At 51.0% G+C, this 14,682-nt stretch overlaps 3 protein-coding genes across 5 annotated transcripts; 1 reads left to right on the top strand and 2 right to left on the bottom strand.

Moving 5' to 3' along the window:
* Positions 1–212: 212 nt before the first annotated feature.
* LOC115769764 (adenylyl cyclase X E) lies at positions 213–5,733 on the bottom strand. Of its 3 annotated transcripts, XM_030714724.1 has the most exons (14): positions 4,749–5,728; positions 4,386–4,683; positions 4,104–4,317; positions 3,740–4,051; positions 3,394–3,675; positions 3,058–3,343; positions 2,814–2,989; positions 2,532–2,747; positions 2,215–2,461; positions 1,814–1,897; positions 1,481–1,749; positions 1,327–1,421; positions 1,112–1,263; positions 213–1,059 (listed from the first exon to the last, which is right to left on the bottom strand). In XM_030714724.1, the coding sequence occupies exons 1-14, from the start codon at positions 4,842–4,844 to the stop codon at positions 328–330; spliced, it is 3,459 nt and encodes a 1,152-aa protein (XP_030570584.1). In that variant the 5' UTR covers positions 4,845–5,728; the 3' UTR covers positions 213–327. The 3 variants fall into 3 exon arrangements, with proteins under 3 accessions (XP_030570584.1, XP_030570585.1, XP_030570586.1); XM_030714725.1 differs by lacking the exons at positions 3,394–3,675; positions 3,740–4,051; positions 4,104–4,317; positions 4,386–4,683; positions 4,749–5,728 and having other exon boundaries at positions 216–1,059; positions 2,814–2,995; positions 3,058–3,098; XM_030714726.1 differs by lacking the exons at positions 213–1,059; positions 1,112–1,263; positions 1,327–1,421; ... (2 more) ...; positions 2,215–2,461; positions 2,532–2,747 and having other exon boundaries at positions 2,936–2,995; positions 4,749–5,733.
* A 503-nt stretch (positions 5,734–6,236) lies between these two features.
* LOC115769810 (regulation of nuclear pre-mRNA domain-containing protein 1B) lies at positions 6,237–8,107 on the top strand. The gene is made up of 4 exons (XM_030714779.1): positions 6,237–6,607; positions 6,663–7,336; positions 7,398–7,541; positions 7,752–8,107. The coding sequence occupies exons 1-4, from the start codon at positions 6,457–6,459 to the stop codon at positions 7,902–7,904; spliced, it is 1,122 nt and encodes a 373-aa protein (XP_030570639.1). The 5' UTR covers positions 6,237–6,456; the 3' UTR covers positions 7,905–8,107.
* Positions 8,108–8,130: 23 nt separating this feature from the next.
* Positions 8,131–13,862, bottom strand: LOC115769809 (intraflagellar transport protein 172 homolog). Its single transcript, XM_030714777.1, has 5 exons — positions 13,824–13,862; positions 13,415–13,760; positions 13,069–13,355; positions 11,754–12,797; positions 8,131–11,697 (listed from the first exon to the last, which is right to left on the bottom strand). The coding sequence occupies exons 1-5, from the start codon at positions 13,860–13,862 to the stop codon at positions 8,170–8,172; spliced, it is 5,244 nt and encodes a 1,747-aa protein (XP_030570637.1). The 3' UTR covers positions 8,131–8,169.
* Positions 13,863–14,682: the final 820 nt, after the last annotated feature.

Genomic DNA, 14,682 nt, shown 5'->3' with positions numbered 1-14,682 from the left:
TAATAATGGAATTCGACCAATTCTTCCCATGGGAATATATGATATAGTAGTTCAATGTTGATAGGATTGAGGCTCTTAAATGGGGAGCACGATAGATCTCGTTTTTTTACAAAATTTGAGATCCTGACCGATTGTTCTTATAGCGGCTATATATAAAAAAGTTTTTCATGCAGGAACTTATTTTTCTAGCGGTCATTTTAATTACCGTCATATAATATAATATATGGTATAGTTTCATCACGTTTTATATTATCTGTACAGTGTTTAATACAATTTTATATACATAATACAAACATGCAATTGTAAGATACTTAAAAAATCGATTATTTAACTAGGTGCTTGCGTTACCTGCTGATGGGGCAGGAAGCCCTTGTATTCGTCATCGGTGCCCAGTATGTAGGTGGGTATATTGCCGCGCCCCTTGACAAACGTGTTACCCCGATAGTTGCATTGAATATTAAAATTGCGCAGCTTCAATGCCGTATTCTCTGTCACCTGTATTTTGCCTGGCACGCCCGTCGAGTCCATTCGGGAGGCCATATTCACCGGATTGCCCCAGATATCATAGTGGGGCTTTGATATGCCGACCACACCGGCCATGGCCCGGCCATGGGAGATGCCGATGCGCAGCATGCCATAGTCCGTGCTGCCCTCATATTCCGACTGCATATTCTCAGCATTAAAGCGTCGCATCGCACGCATTAGATCCAAAGCAAAATTGGCCATAACCTTAACCACCTCATCATTGCTTCGCTCATTGCTGTTGTCACCGTTGCTCACTCTCGGCGTACCGTTTATCACATTGCCCTCGTACTGGCCACGCTCCAGATCTAGAGCTATGGTGCTGCCATTGCCGTAAGGCACGCGCTGCATTTGCTCAGAGCCCAAGTTGCGGTACTGACTCCGTCGACCGTTTGGCATCAAGGACACGTTGCGAAATTTCACCTGGGGCGCATTGACCTGCTCGGAACGTGTGACATCCAGGCCACAGGCCGCCATGTATGTCCAGTTGGCCACCTTGATCTTCTCCACGCGCATACTAGTCACATATTTGTTCAGCTGAAATGAAAATGCGGCAGTTATTGGTTTATTATTTATAATTCATACTCACCACATCATCAAAGTCACAGATGATCTCGTTGAGCACACGCAGACCTATTTTATCGGTATCAAAGTTTTTGATTGAGGCAAACATGACAGCCACATTGTCGTACTCCTCGTAGTAAAGCTCGTTCTGCAGCTGCGTGGATAAATAGAAGTCGGCTAGAAATCAGATGAAAGACAATGTTAGGGTCGTTTATAGCACTGTGTTTGGAATAGACTTACCCACGTGAGCGGGCAATATATTGACCAGCAGCACCTTGATAGTGTCATTGGTGATGAGGGCATCGTCCTGTTTCTGCATCAGTTGCCGCTTCCAGCTGCCAATTGCTGTTGCTTTTAGACAGGCTAATCAGGACTTAGATGCTAAACCACTTACTTGTAGTCTACTTTGGCTATGAACTCAGTCTGACGCTCCATCAAATGGAATATGCCCAGCGTTATAATAATGAGCAAAATGTGTGAATACTCGGCATTAAAGTTCACATTCGTCGAGGGACTGAGGGCATAGATATAATCAAACTCGAAGACCACCAGCACCGCGTAGGTCCCAGTGATGACCACCGCCACAGTTGTCTTCACAAAGAAGGGTATGCGCGTGAACAGAAAGGATGTGCCAATGACTAGGGTCATGCAGTTAGTCAGGATCTGGGGAATTAAGCTGGATTATATACAAAAGTTGACTTTATATATGTATATTGGCAGGGCTTACCCAAGGATGAAAGCATTGTAAGCGCTCTTCAAAGCTAATCCCCGGTATTGTTTCATCCTCAATGGATGTGGATCTACAGTCTAGCTGTAAAGTATAAATAAAACAAATACAACAAACGTTTAAAGTATAGCAAAAATGTGACACATTTTGCAAGCACAAAGAACCTTTTTCTCATTAAAAATCAGGAATTCGAAACATTCCACAAGCTTTAAGTGTTGTAAAGGGACAAAGATTGCGATTTACAGTTAAACTTAATTACGCCCCTGCTTAATCGTTCTTACAGCGTTGCCACTGCTGCTTACGTTTAACACGTGTAGGAAAATAAAAAGTAATTTAACTTTGAGCTAATAAGAAATTGATTAAATTGTACAAAAATTGTTATACATATATATTTTACCCACCACTTGCATAGTCGCCACGCCACCATAGGAAAGAATTACGAGAAAGTAGACAACGAGGCGTATTGTAATGCTGCGCTGCATGCAGTCGGACATTCTATAGAAAAGGAGGCTGATTTTGGACTGAGGCAGCGACTGTTCCGCGTCGGAGGCATACATAATCCAAAGTTTCTTGTACCAGGAGATGATCAGCAGTGTCGTAAGCACGAATATGGTGATGCCATCGATGACCCAGTAGTGGTATTGGGCGCTTAAAACAAAAAATATTGCCAAATGCCATTAATGGATTGGAATAGCTCGGAATTCGCGATTGCACTCACTCCTTGCTGAGCAGCTGTATGGACAGCAGGCACATGTACACAAACCAGGCCAGTGCAATGCTATACTTGAGCATCACATCCGGCTCCCGTATGTACTGAAGCTCCCAGTTGCGTATGCGAAAGAGCAAACAGAAGGAACTGATGTTGCGTCGAAAGGTCTCCTCCTCGATTTCATCCTGTGTGAGGTTCTTGGAGCGGCGGCACACCTTGGTGATCCTGGTAGAAGATCAACAGCTATTTGGTAAGTTTAAGTTGACTCTATGTAGATAAAGCTGCACTTACTGTATACGACCGATGGGCATTTTGTCTAGCTCGCGGCACATCTCCAGCTTGGCCTGGTTACGCACTTGATTGTATTGCTGCAGCGTCGAGTTGTACATGAAGTTCGATTTGCTGGCCTCGCTCAGCTTCTTGGCCTGGCGCTCGCGCTGCACCCGACGCGGATCATGCATGGGGGCCTATAACTTTCGACTCTGTGTAATTCATTTCATCTTGGCGGGGTTAATGTGTCGTGGGCAATACTCACGCGCAGGGACTTGATCAGAAAGGTGCGTATGTCGTGCTTCTGCAGCACCGGATCCTCTCGAGCCTTTTCGGTGCCATCCTCAAAGAAGTACTCGCCGTCCAGCAGCCGCAGCGTTTGCTGACTCACATGGACACGTCCCGTGGCGCCGGTGGCCTCCAGTCGATTGGCAATGTCCACATCCTTGGACCAAATGTCAAACTGCCATTTGGCAGCGCCGATCACGCCCGACAGCACATCTCCGGAGTGGACGCCAATACGCATATCGATATTCAGATGACGCTTCTCCCTGAGAAGCGTGAAAATTAATAGCTGGGCCATGACCATGGACTGTCTCACCTAACATCGCGTATGTCCTTGATCATGCGCAGACCCAGATCGACACAGCACTTGGCATGATCCTCATTGGGACTGGCTAGTCCAGCGACGCAATAGTAGCAATCGCCCAAGAACTTGATGCGCATTACATTATATTCCTCACTGGCGATGTCGAAGCGCACAAACAGATCGTGCAGCGCCTCCACCAGCTTCTTCACGTCCAGCGTTGTGGTCAGATGCGTATAGTTCACCACATCCGCATAGAGTACGGTCACGTCCTTGTGCGGCTCGATAAAGAGTGTCCTGTCGACCGGAAGAGTGGAGTTAGAGAAGGATCATATCTATTCCATGGCATGGTAAGCCTTACCCATGATCCGGTTGGCGCCAGCGCTTCAATGCTTGACTGTTGTTGTTAAGGCCGTGATCGAAGCCGGGTCTGCGCTGATGTTGTTGCTTGGAGCGTTCAATGCGATTCCGGACATCCTCCTGCAGGCGATCGGCTATCTGAGCGGGCAATATGCTAAGCAAAAGACTGCGCTCCTGATCTCGCGCGTAGCGCAACAACAGATTCTCCTCCACGTACTGGCGCCTATCAAGGAACGTGGTGCGCAGCGCAATATCTCGCATGAGTCGGAAGAAGATGCCCAGGCAATTGACGCAGCTCAGGTAGATGGCTTCACTGGAAACAAGGATTGAAAAGGAAGCTTCTTTGCATCGGATGGCATTCTTACTTGAATATGCTATGCATTTGGTTCTCCTCCTTGGAAGTGATCACAAAACTGTAATTGATTATGTAGCATATGGTAACCGCGGCGCCGAGTATAAAGGGCTGCAGCACATATGGAATTGGCATGAACATGTAGATGGCATATAAGGTGTAGGCATCGTAGATGGGATTAAGTATATCGTTATTGGTGGTGGCATGGTAGATATTCAGGCCAATATCTGTGTGGGAGAATTGCAAGCAAAGGATTACCATTACCCACGCTCGCTTTAAATTGCACTCAACGCACCCATCAGCACCAGGATGGAGACGGCCAGCCAGGAGGAGGCGTAGATCAGCCAGCCGTGCTTGCTAATCAGCTCATTGCGAAAGTTGACCGAGAGTATTAACCAAATAAGCAGACCGGTGACCACATAGGCGACCATATCAATATACGCATAGGTCAGATCCGACGAGGTCAGCAGCAGCAGGGCATGGGTGAAGGTAACCAGCAGCTCGATAAAGATGAAAATCGACAGATAGCCAATGCGCAGCCGGCGCATATACAGCTCATATGACTCCTCCAGCTCCAGGTTGCGACATTTGCGCTGATTGTGGCAAACAGCATTAAGCTGAGGGATTGTTCTCTCTGTGTTTAAGGATTCTTGCTTACCACCAGAAAGGACCATTCCCAGTTCTTTTCGTTGAGCGCCGTTTGGACGTGCTCGACATGCGAGCGAAACGGATGTGTCCGATCATGTGAATTCATTCTGGTGCTCTTGCTCGTTATCTTTCAAGTCTTTAACATTTTTGCTGGCCAGCATTGACAAAAACAAATAAAAACAACAAAAATGCGAGGAAAAACCTTTAATCCGCAATCAAGAGTCAGCCACTAGTCTGATATTTTTACAATCAGATTAAACTCCTGGGAGCACTACGCGCTGGGGCATAAAAACATTGAGTCAGAGCCGGTCGGCCAGACTATTGACGGAACTCTTCGGAAAGGGGGCTCTTATCAAGGCAGCTGGGAGAGCCAGCGAGTGGGACTGAGCGAGGTGAGTGTTCGTATTTAGTGTGATTATTTGGGATATATAAGAATATCTCTGATTCAAGTATATCATTTATTGTACTCAAAAGTAGTTAAAAATAATATTTAAGCAAAAAGAGTGTACGCCAGCTAATTTTGCAATTTGTCTAATGTGTTGTTGATAGCGCTAATGGCTTGTAAATCACACACTTGTATATCAATACACACACCAATAGACTCTATTAGGAATTTTGTAAAGCCCTATCTCTGGCTGCAGTTGCAAACTGGACCGTGCTGCAGTTGATTGTTCTTGGATTTTGGATAGAATTATAATTTATTGTGGTTGCCTGGCTAATAACACACAACCACTTGAAATAAATTCACGCACTTCACTTTCGTTGGCAATAAACACGATAATAATTAATAAAAATTAACACCACTTAAGCTCGTCGCGCTGCTAAAAACCAATACAAAACGGACAGGTATCACAAATTACTCTTTGGCAAAGCTGATAAGCGTCGTCGATTGCCAGCGACGGTTACGGCTATTGCTGCTCAACTGAGCTGAGGCACACGCTTTACGGTTGTGCTCTATATATTCAACACGCTGCGCACCTGTAAAACTTGAAGTCTCGCACCGATCAACTTCTGCGACCAACTGGTGGCAAGAGTGGCGACGCATTGCTATCACACCTGTCTGTTTGAACCGCTTATCGGTGTGAAGTGCGCGCGTCAAAGTGTTAAGCTTGTTCGCATTACTGTTGCTGATTAATTACATTTGTTTTTTTTTTTTTAATGAGATGAGATTTGTTTCGCGCACATTTACTTTGTTTATAAAATACATGCTTAAATTTCAAAAGACGCGCCAATAGTGAATGTCAGCATTCGGTCAGGTAGCACTGTTCACTATAAATTGAGTTGGCATAACGTTTGCTTATCGATTATTCCAGGACTTAACATTACCTTGCGAGTTTCTGTTCGGGCCATGTTGTGCGTTTAAGCAGCTGCTGTTTTTCAAGTGCTGAGGTAAATGTTCCATCAAACAACCTCATGTACGCGCCTGTAATTTTCAATTATATGATTTATTTTAGTGTTAGTTTTGTTTATTAAATTGTTCACGAGTTGGTTATGCCGGGAACACAAGTAACAGCAGAAAGGAATGCTTGGCTGCTGTTATTTAACAGTCAGAGCTAATGTTAAATAATTGCCGCTGTTATCATCACACGAGAAGAAGAAGATTTAATTATTTTTGTTTTTCGGCCCGTGCGTATTTTTTCTGTCCCTTTTTTTCGTATTGCATATAAAATAAAGTACGCCATATAAATAGAACTTGCCCGAGTTTCACAGCTGCTGCAATGTCAGCGTTTACGGAATCCGCGCTACTCAAGAAGCTGTCGGAACTGAACCCCAGCCAGCAGAGCATACAAACATTGTCCTTATGGCTTATACATCACCGCAAACACCACACGGTCATAGTGCAGACCTGGCAGCGCGAATTACAGAATGGTATGTAGCCAGCATGCGCAGGATTCAGTACACCCAGCATTATCTATGTTCACAGTACCGGAGCCTAAGAAACTAACGTTCATGTATCTGGCCAACGATGTCATTCAGAACAGCAAAAAGAAGGGCCCCGAATACGGCAAGGAGTTCAGTAATGTGCTGCCCAAAGTGTTTGGCCATATTGGTGAAACCTGCAGCTCAGACAAGCTGCTGGGCAGCCTGGGACGCATCCTAAATATATGGCAAGAGCGCGGCGTCTACGATCCCAAGGCCATTGCCGATTACCGAGCGCGCATGCACCGCGAGACAAGCGCCGCAACAGCCGCCAATACCGCTGGCAATGGTAGTGACACTGCTGCGGGTCACAAGCACAACCACAACAGCAGCAGCAGCAGCAGTGGCAACAAAGCGGAAAGGTCGGAGAAACGCGAGAAGCGCAAGCATGAGGAGCGGCACATGAAATCAAAGCGATCGCGTGGATCGCATCACCAGAGCGCCAGCGTTGAGACGCCAGCAGCTGAAGCGGAAAATGGGCATACGCCGCCATATTTGCCATTGGGCGAACCGCCTGAGCCCGAGGAGCTGATCAAAGCGCTGACCAGTATTGAGAATTCGGCGTCCAGCGATGCGCTGGTGCGGGAACGCATCGCCAAGCTGCCGCCGGAGATATCGGAAATAAGCTGCATTACCAAACTAGAGGATAAGGACAAGGCAAAGGTCTTAGCCAAGCAGGTAAGTCTTGAATCGTGCCAACTACCTGCATTTCACTAAGCAGTCCCATTTTGGTCTATAGGTCAATGAAGCCGTGGATTTGCTGAATGAATACAATGCACGTCTCTCAGCCGAAATGGAGGAGCGCACCAAATTGGCCGCCATGCTGCGGGACTTTCAGGCGGAACAAAAGGAGCTGCTGGCTCAGGCTGAGCAGCGCTTGGATGTACGTTGATTGGCAAAATATTTATAAACGAAAAACAATTTACTTTTGCTTTGCATTAAATGTTCGAATTGGTCCATTTCCAATATATATATTTATATACTTGCATTTTCCCACTCGAAAAAACGCTCCTATCCAAACTTTTAAGTGCCACCCCCAACCCTGCATCATGCCTAACGCGTTCTTCTTTGCTCTGTATATGTATATTTGCAGGAACACAAGAAGAAGCTGGCAAAGATGTTGGGCCTGCAAAAAGAGATACACGATCATTTATCCAATTTGCCAGACCTGACACAGCTGCCAGACGTAACTGGCGGCCTGGCACCGCTACCCTCAGCCGGCGATCTCTTTAATACACTGCATTGAATCGATTCCCGAAATTCCGGATGCCCAGATAACAACAGAACATCAGCACATCCAGATGATTCGAGGACAACATTTGATAAGTGCTGAGTCAAATCCTAGATTTTTACATAATATATATTAAATATCAACTATAATGGCCGTAGTGCGCATGTATTTGAGCCACTTTCAACAAAATAATAATAATTGATTGTAATTAACATTTATTGACAGTTAAATAGAGCACATCATTATTTATTTGCCTGCATCAGTGCATCAGTTTGTGACCTTAGTGCATCACGTAGTTGGCCACGCCCTGCCACTTCTCCACGAAGCCAATGATGTCGGTCACGCTGCTGGCCGGTGCCATCTTGACGGCGACCGCGAACTTGCTCCAGACATCGCGATTGACCTGATTGTTGGACGCTTGAAAGGTGACCGGCTGGCGGCCACGCACCGGATAGCCGCTGAGCAGGCAGGGCATATCGTTTGGACCCAAGCTGGACTCGTAGAGGCCACGATCATCGTTTGGCAACAGCTGATCGACCTGCTGATCCATGCTAACGGCCAGCACCCATTCGCGCACCTCCTCGTGCAGACTGGGCTCGTTCTTCAGGTGTATGTCCTCCGGCAGCGGCACGGAGCTGGGAAAATCGGTGGCCGCCAAGTCGGTATGGTCGACCAGATTGCCGGAGCCCTCCTCTATGGCCTCGCACACGTCCAAATAGTGATTGAGCATGACAAACGCCTCCGACTCACGTCCTGCTTGTCGCAGCTCCATGCCCGCCTCGTAGAAGCCCTTGTCCACGGGCAGCACATCCGTGTGTCGCAGCAGCGCCAAGGATATACGCACCGCCACCGGCTGCAGGGATGGCACTTGCCTGCAGGCGGCACGTGTCGCATAGTAGTGGGCGATCAGTAGATACTGCTCCGCATTGGCCGTAAACTTGGCCTGGCCGTGCTCCGAGTTGCGCAGCCCCTGCAGCAGTCCATGCAAAAAATTGCGTAGTCTCTGCCACAAGGCGCCGCCCTCCGACTGCTCCTCGCGCAGCGCCAAACAATCCAGAGCAATGCGCGTGTAGATGTTGAAGTGCTCCTCAATCGGCGGCGCCCCATAGCTCAGATACAGACCCAGTGCGGTGATGCAGTCGCCCTCGCGTATCAGCTGAGCCGCATAGGCGGCCACATACTTCTGGAGCACGGATGGACTCAGCTGCTTGGCCTTCTCCAGGCAGCGCTGCCACTGGCCCTGCTCGGCCAGCAGATCCAAGGCGCTGATGATGTCAATGTCTGCCAGCTGCTCCACGTTTCCCTCGTGCTTGAGCCGTGACTTTTGCTGCTGCTCCACGTAGGCCAGCAGCTCCGCATCGATCTCCTTGGCCAGGCGACGTGCCTTGGACCATTGCTCGGCCCGTATGAATACATCCACCGCCTGCTTGGGCATATCAGCGGCCAGATACAGCTGGGCGGCCGGTCCGATCTGCTTGATGGCCAGCAGACGCGGTCCCAGCGCCTGGGCCAGCTCCTGGGCATCTTTGCCCTCCAGAAACTGATTGACAATCTCGGCGGCACGCAACAGCGCACGCTCCAGCGTGGCCGCATCCTCAGCATTGCTGGCGTCAATCTGCATCAGGCACTCGGCTGCCTTGCGGAATTGCTCCCGCTTGGCGAACTCCGCGGCGCGTTGCAAATAGGCGCGCGAGTCCGCGCTGGCATCCTCGCCCATCTGGCCACGCTGCTGTTGCGCCTGGAGACGTCGCAGATCGTTCAAGGCCGACGGATAATGCTCCTCGGCAATGCGCAGGGCGTCGTCGAAGAGCGACTCCTGTTTGTAGTGCTCGATGATCAGATCGGGACGCTGGGCGCGCACCAGCAGCATCTCGTAATCCTGATAGTTGCGCGTCTCGAGCGCCGCCGTCGCCTGGCCAATGAGTACCTCGTTGACGGCATCCGGCTGATGCAGTTCGGCCACATTGAGCGCGGCGTGCCAGTCGCCGGCATGCTGATACATCAGTATCGCCTCCTTGGGCTTGTGCGCCTTCAGAAACTCCGCCTCGGCCTCCTCGAACTTGCCCTCATCCTCCAGCGACATGGCGATCTTTAAGTGTACCTCATCCGTTGGCTTGCCCGCAAACCGGCACAGCTCCATGGCGAACTCAAACTGTCCGGAGTCGCAAGCAAAGCCCACGGCCGTGTCCAGTAGTTCCAGCTTGCTCAGCAGACGCACGGCGCTCTCCACGGGCATGGACTTGGCCCACATATAGGCGACCTGCTGGCTGGCGCCCTCAGTGCCCTTCTGCTTGGCCACGCGGTAGCCATCCTCCCAGCGGGACGAGGAGCAGTACATGTGCACGGCTGACTTCCAATCGCCGGACGCAATGAAATGCAGCTCCGCATTCTTGAATTTGCCGCGCGACTCCAGCTGGCGCGCCAGATGCAGATGGGTGCTGTCCAGCAGATCCTTGTGATAGCGTTCGACCAGCCTAATCATGGAGTCATATAACTCCCGGCGCTTGTACATGGCTATGGCCAGATCCGGCTCGTTGACAGCTATCAGCACCTTCTCGGCATCCCGGTACTTGGCCTGCTCCTCCAGGCTGCTGGCCAGCTGGATAAAGAGTTCGCGTAGCTGCTCCGATTTCAGATACTTCTCGCCCAGCACATAGGCGCGCTCCCATTTGCCATGGCTATTGAGCAGCTCGATGGCATCCTTGTAGAGATTGGCGCGCACCAGCAAATCCTCAGCGCCATCCAGGTCGCCGGCAAATGCCAAGTGCTTGGACAGATCCAATGCATGACGCTGGATCAGTTCCGGCTCGTCCAGCACCTTGGCGATTTGGACCGCCTTGCGCCATTGCCGGGCGCCGACAGCTGCCTCCAGAGCCTTTTGGGTGGCGCCCGCTTCAATGTAATGATTGATGGATGCGTCCAGCTGCTTGCGGCTGACCAGCCAATCGCCCCATTGCTCCTCCAGCGATGTCACCTCCTGCGGGGAGACGACACGCGCCAGTTCCAGGGCCCTCGCGTAGGCGCCGCCTTTGCGGTACAGGGCCAGCGCGGCCTCCGGCCGGGACAAGCGATGTGCAATGTCGCCAGCCAGCTCGTAGAGCTCGCTGTGGACCAGGCCCTCGGTTACCTGCAGCATCAGCTGCTCATCCTGCAGCAGTTGCGGCGTCTTTAGGGCCAGGCGTGCGGCACGCGCCGGCTTGTTGGCCTTAAGGAACAGCGCCATCGCCTGTTGCAGCTCACCCTCATTCTCGAGCACTTGGCCGGCCTTCTCTTGCTGCTCGGTCTCCAGTAGAAAGTCCATGTGCTGTTGTCGCAGCTCCGGCAAGCGCGCATAGCCCCGCCTCTCCGCCAGGGCAACAGCCTCATCCCACATTCTCAGCTGTTGGTACATGCCCAAGGCAGCCTCGATGTCGCCCTGCTCCAGATAGATGCGCTCCGCGGCACGCAAGTCCGAGCCGAGCAGCGCCAGCTTGGCGCGCACCGCGGGACAGTGGATGCCCGGACTGCCCGTGGCCAGCTCAAAGTCATCCGCCTGCTGTATCATCTCGGCCAGATAGTAGGCCTTGGATACGTTGCCCAAGGCCGCATAGCAGCGTTGCGCCACGCGCAGATTGCCCTCCTCCAGCGCGATGGTGGCCAGATTGTGCCACATGGCCTTGGCAGCCGGCTTATCGCCCAACGACTCCAGAAAGTGCACAGCCCGGCCAAAGTCGTTGTCGTTGACTGCGGTGCCAAACTCGACGAGGCCCTCGTCCAGCTGATAGCTGTGCTCGCTGGGTCCATCTTGTGTGCGGACCACGGTGCGACCCTGCGGATACCAGAAACTCCTATGACTGATCCTTACCAGAAATATGTTAGACTTACATGCTCGCGCATCACCTCGATGGCTTCGCCGCGTACGGTCTGCATGGTCACGTGCTCCGGCAGATCGATGTTATACCAAATGGCCAGATTGTTGTTGCTTTGGGCCACCACGACATCGCTCTGCGGCACCCACTGGACAAAGGAGATGTTGCCGAGCAGCGTCTGCTTCTTGCCGCTGTAATTGTCGACGAGTATCAGACGCAGCTTCTTGTCCCGGAAGAGCAGCTTGTGCGCCGTCTCGCTCAGCTCCAGCCAGTCGATCTTTGTCTCGTGATTGATCTGGCCGCTGACCAGCTGGCTGACCAGATCGACTACACATATCGTCTTGGCGTCCAGGAGGAAGGCGAGCTTCTTGTTATCCCGCCCATTGCCGCGCTCATTGAGCCGCACGGAGATCACATGTGGATTGACGAACTCGGTACGCACCGAGCCCAGAATGTGATTGTCGCCATATTCGACGAGGCTCAGCTCGCCCACATTGAAGATCAGGCACACGTGCAGATTCTCAAAGTAGAAGCGCTCGTGACGACCCGATGCCGTCCAGGGCACCTCGCTGGCCAGATTGCGCGTCAGGTCGCACAGTATGAGCGACTCCTCGGTGCGGCCCACCAGGAAATTGTCCTTGCCCATGATACGTACATCGTCTATCTCCAGGCCCAGCTGCGACTCGATGGTCAGCTGCTGCGCGGGCTCCGTCAAGGAGCGCACCAGCAGCTGACTGGGCGCCACAAAGATCAGCTCGACCTTATCCTGCCAGATGGTGCGCTTCAGCACCGACTCAAACAGCAGAACGGCGCCGCTTACGGAGCCCAGGGCGAGGCGAGCACCATCCCGGCGCCAGATCAGAGCGCTCAATGTGTACAAGCAGCTGATCTCCTTGCTGGCACTCTCGCTCCAGGCGCTCTGGCGTGGACTCCAGGCAAAGATCCGAATGCGATCGTAGCTGCCAAAGGCGACCGCCTGCCCGTTGGGACTGCAGGCGGCTACCGTGAATTCGCGCTCGCCCTCGGAGCGTGAGAAATCGAAGCTGCGTTGCTGACGGCCCTGAAGAAAAGCAGAGCGCGGAGAAAGGAGAAAGATTAAAAGTTGATTATTATATGCATGACAGAAAGGAGCAGAATGGGGTGATGGAAGAAGGAGGATCAAACAGAACAAAGAGGGCGACAATGGAAGAGAGGTTGGAGGAAGAGATCGAGCACGAGCAGAAGCTGATGACCCTCAGAGAGACTCTGTGTAAGTACGGTCACAATCTGATAGCTATCCCTAGGTTACGTATTTCAATCCTGCCAACCCTTGACCCCCTTGACCTACGTACCACACTATCGTAGAAGACAATGCGCTGATCGCAGCCGGCGGCACAGAAGCCGCCCTGGGGCCAGGCGAGAGCAAATGGAGGCACAGGATGCTGCACGACACGACCCAATGGCTCGGTGGCCTCCTCGGTCAGGTAGTAGCGTATGATGGTGCCATCGTTGTGTCCGCTGAGAAAGCCATTGCCCTTGGTGTTGGACGCCAGGGAGATGCAGATGCTATCGCCGCTGTAAAGGCTCTGCGATTTGTTGCTCTTGCAGTGCAGAGCGCGCACCTTGCCATCTTCCAGACCTGTAGAGGCGCGTTGAGAATGAGAAGCTATCGATGGATGTTCGAGAGGCACAACTCACCTGCCACAATGGCGCCTGTGGCCAGCCAAATGAGCGCTGTGACTGCGCCCGCCTGGGGGAACTTGTTGCAAATGACCTTTTTGTCGTTCCACGATTCGCCCAGCTTGTAGACATAGACAATGCTGTCGCTCTGGCCCACTGCCAGCTTGGTTGAGTCCGGGCTAAAGGCCAGGCCGCGTATAACATACGAGTTCTTGCCATTGGCAGCATTCGCCGGCTTCGTGCTGAACTTGTCCCGGCGCTCGCCGGCATCATCGTACAGCAGAATGTGACGATCGGCGGTGGCAATGGCCAATTTCTGCTGATTGGGTGACCAGGCGAGACCCGCAATACGCTGGATTTGCTCCTAGAAAGTGGGCGTGTGTGTGTGTGTTAATCTTAGGCAATGACAGCTATTCCTGCGCCTCACCTGTCCCTCGAGCAGCGTTCGCAAATATTTTAATTGCATGGCTGGGAATTCTTTTTTTGCTATAAATCTCTTTTGTTTATTGCGTCGAAATTTTCAGCTCGATGTTTGCGTTTGTTTTGACCAGCCGTTGTCAAGGTAACGTTGCATGTTGCCTATTTTCTTGCTGCTTCCGCTTTGTGCTTGCCATTCTAAATAAATGGCTTTTGTTTGGAAATGCAGCAGGTGCCGGGCATGCCACAGGACGTGTGGATTCTAGTTGGAAGGGGCGTGGGGGGTTGTTTTTTTTTTGTTGCTGTTGTCAAACATGATAATGTCAACGCTGGCGCTGGCGTCGCAGCCAAAGCTGTTGCTTGCTCTGCAACCAGGCCTCGTCAGGCCTCAGCCTGTTGGCCTAGTCCTGGCAGCAGCAACAGCTCGCCGAGGCGCATGTGTGGGCGAGAGAGCGGAGAGCGGAGAGTAGTTTAATTCATACAGGTGTGCTAATCCAGTGAGGGAGAGCGCCTGAGGGAGAACGTGAAAGAGACAGAGAGAACTTTGCTATTAAGGAAAGTTCTACCAAATTGGCATAAAAGCAGCTCTAGCGGCAAATATATTTAAAAGATACAAATTTGTATTAGGTTTGTGTTTGCGCTAATTATAGCGTATAAGAGTCACATTTGTATAACACACGTATATTTATTAGAGTTTACTTGTTGCACTGCTTTGTCAAATGCAATGTTTTCTGAATTTGTATTAGCTTAAAACAGAATGTTACAAAAGCAAGTGCATGTTTGTGCTAGTATTACCGTATAAGAGTCTCATAGGCAAATAGTATCAGGTTCGTGTACGTGCTAGCTTTAACGTACTAGAGTCTTGTATA

Source organism: Drosophila novamexicana, unplaced genomic scaffold (assembly GCF_003285875.2).
Source record: "Drosophila novamexicana strain 15010-1031.04,08,12 unplaced genomic scaffold, DnovRS2.1 tig00004554-arrow-pilon, whole genome shotgun sequence".
Classification (NCBI taxonomy): domain Eukaryota; kingdom Metazoa; phylum Arthropoda; class Insecta; order Diptera; family Drosophilidae; genus Drosophila; species Drosophila novamexicana.
Note: the sequence above shows the minus strand (reverse complement) of the source record. Positions and strands in the feature narration are given on the sequence as shown.

Excerpts from the sequence above, each read along its gene's own strand:
- LOC115769809 (XM_030714777.1), bottom strand. The coding sequence starts at position 13,862 with ATGCAATTAAAATATTTGCGAACGCTGCTCGAGGGACAG. Across the intron at positions 13,356-13,414 it reads CACAGGCGCCATTGTGGCAG|GTCTGGAAGATGGCAAGGTG; the intron begins GTGAGTTGTGCC and ends GCGCCTCTACAG. Across the intron at positions 12,798-13,068 it reads TTGTCTTCTACGATAGTGTG|GGCCGTCAGCAACGCAGCTT; the intron begins GTACGTAGGTCA and ends GCTTTTCTTCAG.
- LOC115769810 (XM_030714779.1), top strand. The coding sequence starts at position 6,457 with ATGTCAGCGTTTACGGAATCCGCGCTACTCAAGAAGCTGTCGGAACTG. Across the intron at positions 6,608-6,662 it reads GCAGCGCGAATTACAGAATG|TACCGGAGCCTAAGAAACTA; the intron begins GTATGTAGCCAG and ends CTATGTTCACAG. Across the intron at positions 7,337-7,397 it reads CAAAGGTCTTAGCCAAGCAG|GTCAATGAAGCCGTGGATTT; the intron begins GTAAGTCTTGAA and ends TTTGGTCTATAG.
- LOC115769764 (XM_030714724.1), bottom strand. The coding sequence starts at position 4,844 with ATGAATTCACATGATCGGACACATCCGTTTCGCTCGCATGTCGAGCAC. Across the intron at positions 4,684-4,748 it reads GGGAATGGTCCTTTCTGGTG|CGCAAATGTCGCAACCTGGA; the intron begins GTAAGCAAGAAT and ends TGCCACAATCAG. Across the intron at positions 4,052-4,103 it reads CAAATGCATAGCATATTCAA|TGAAGCCATCTACCTGAGCT; the intron begins GTAAGAATGCCA and ends CCTTGTTTCCAG.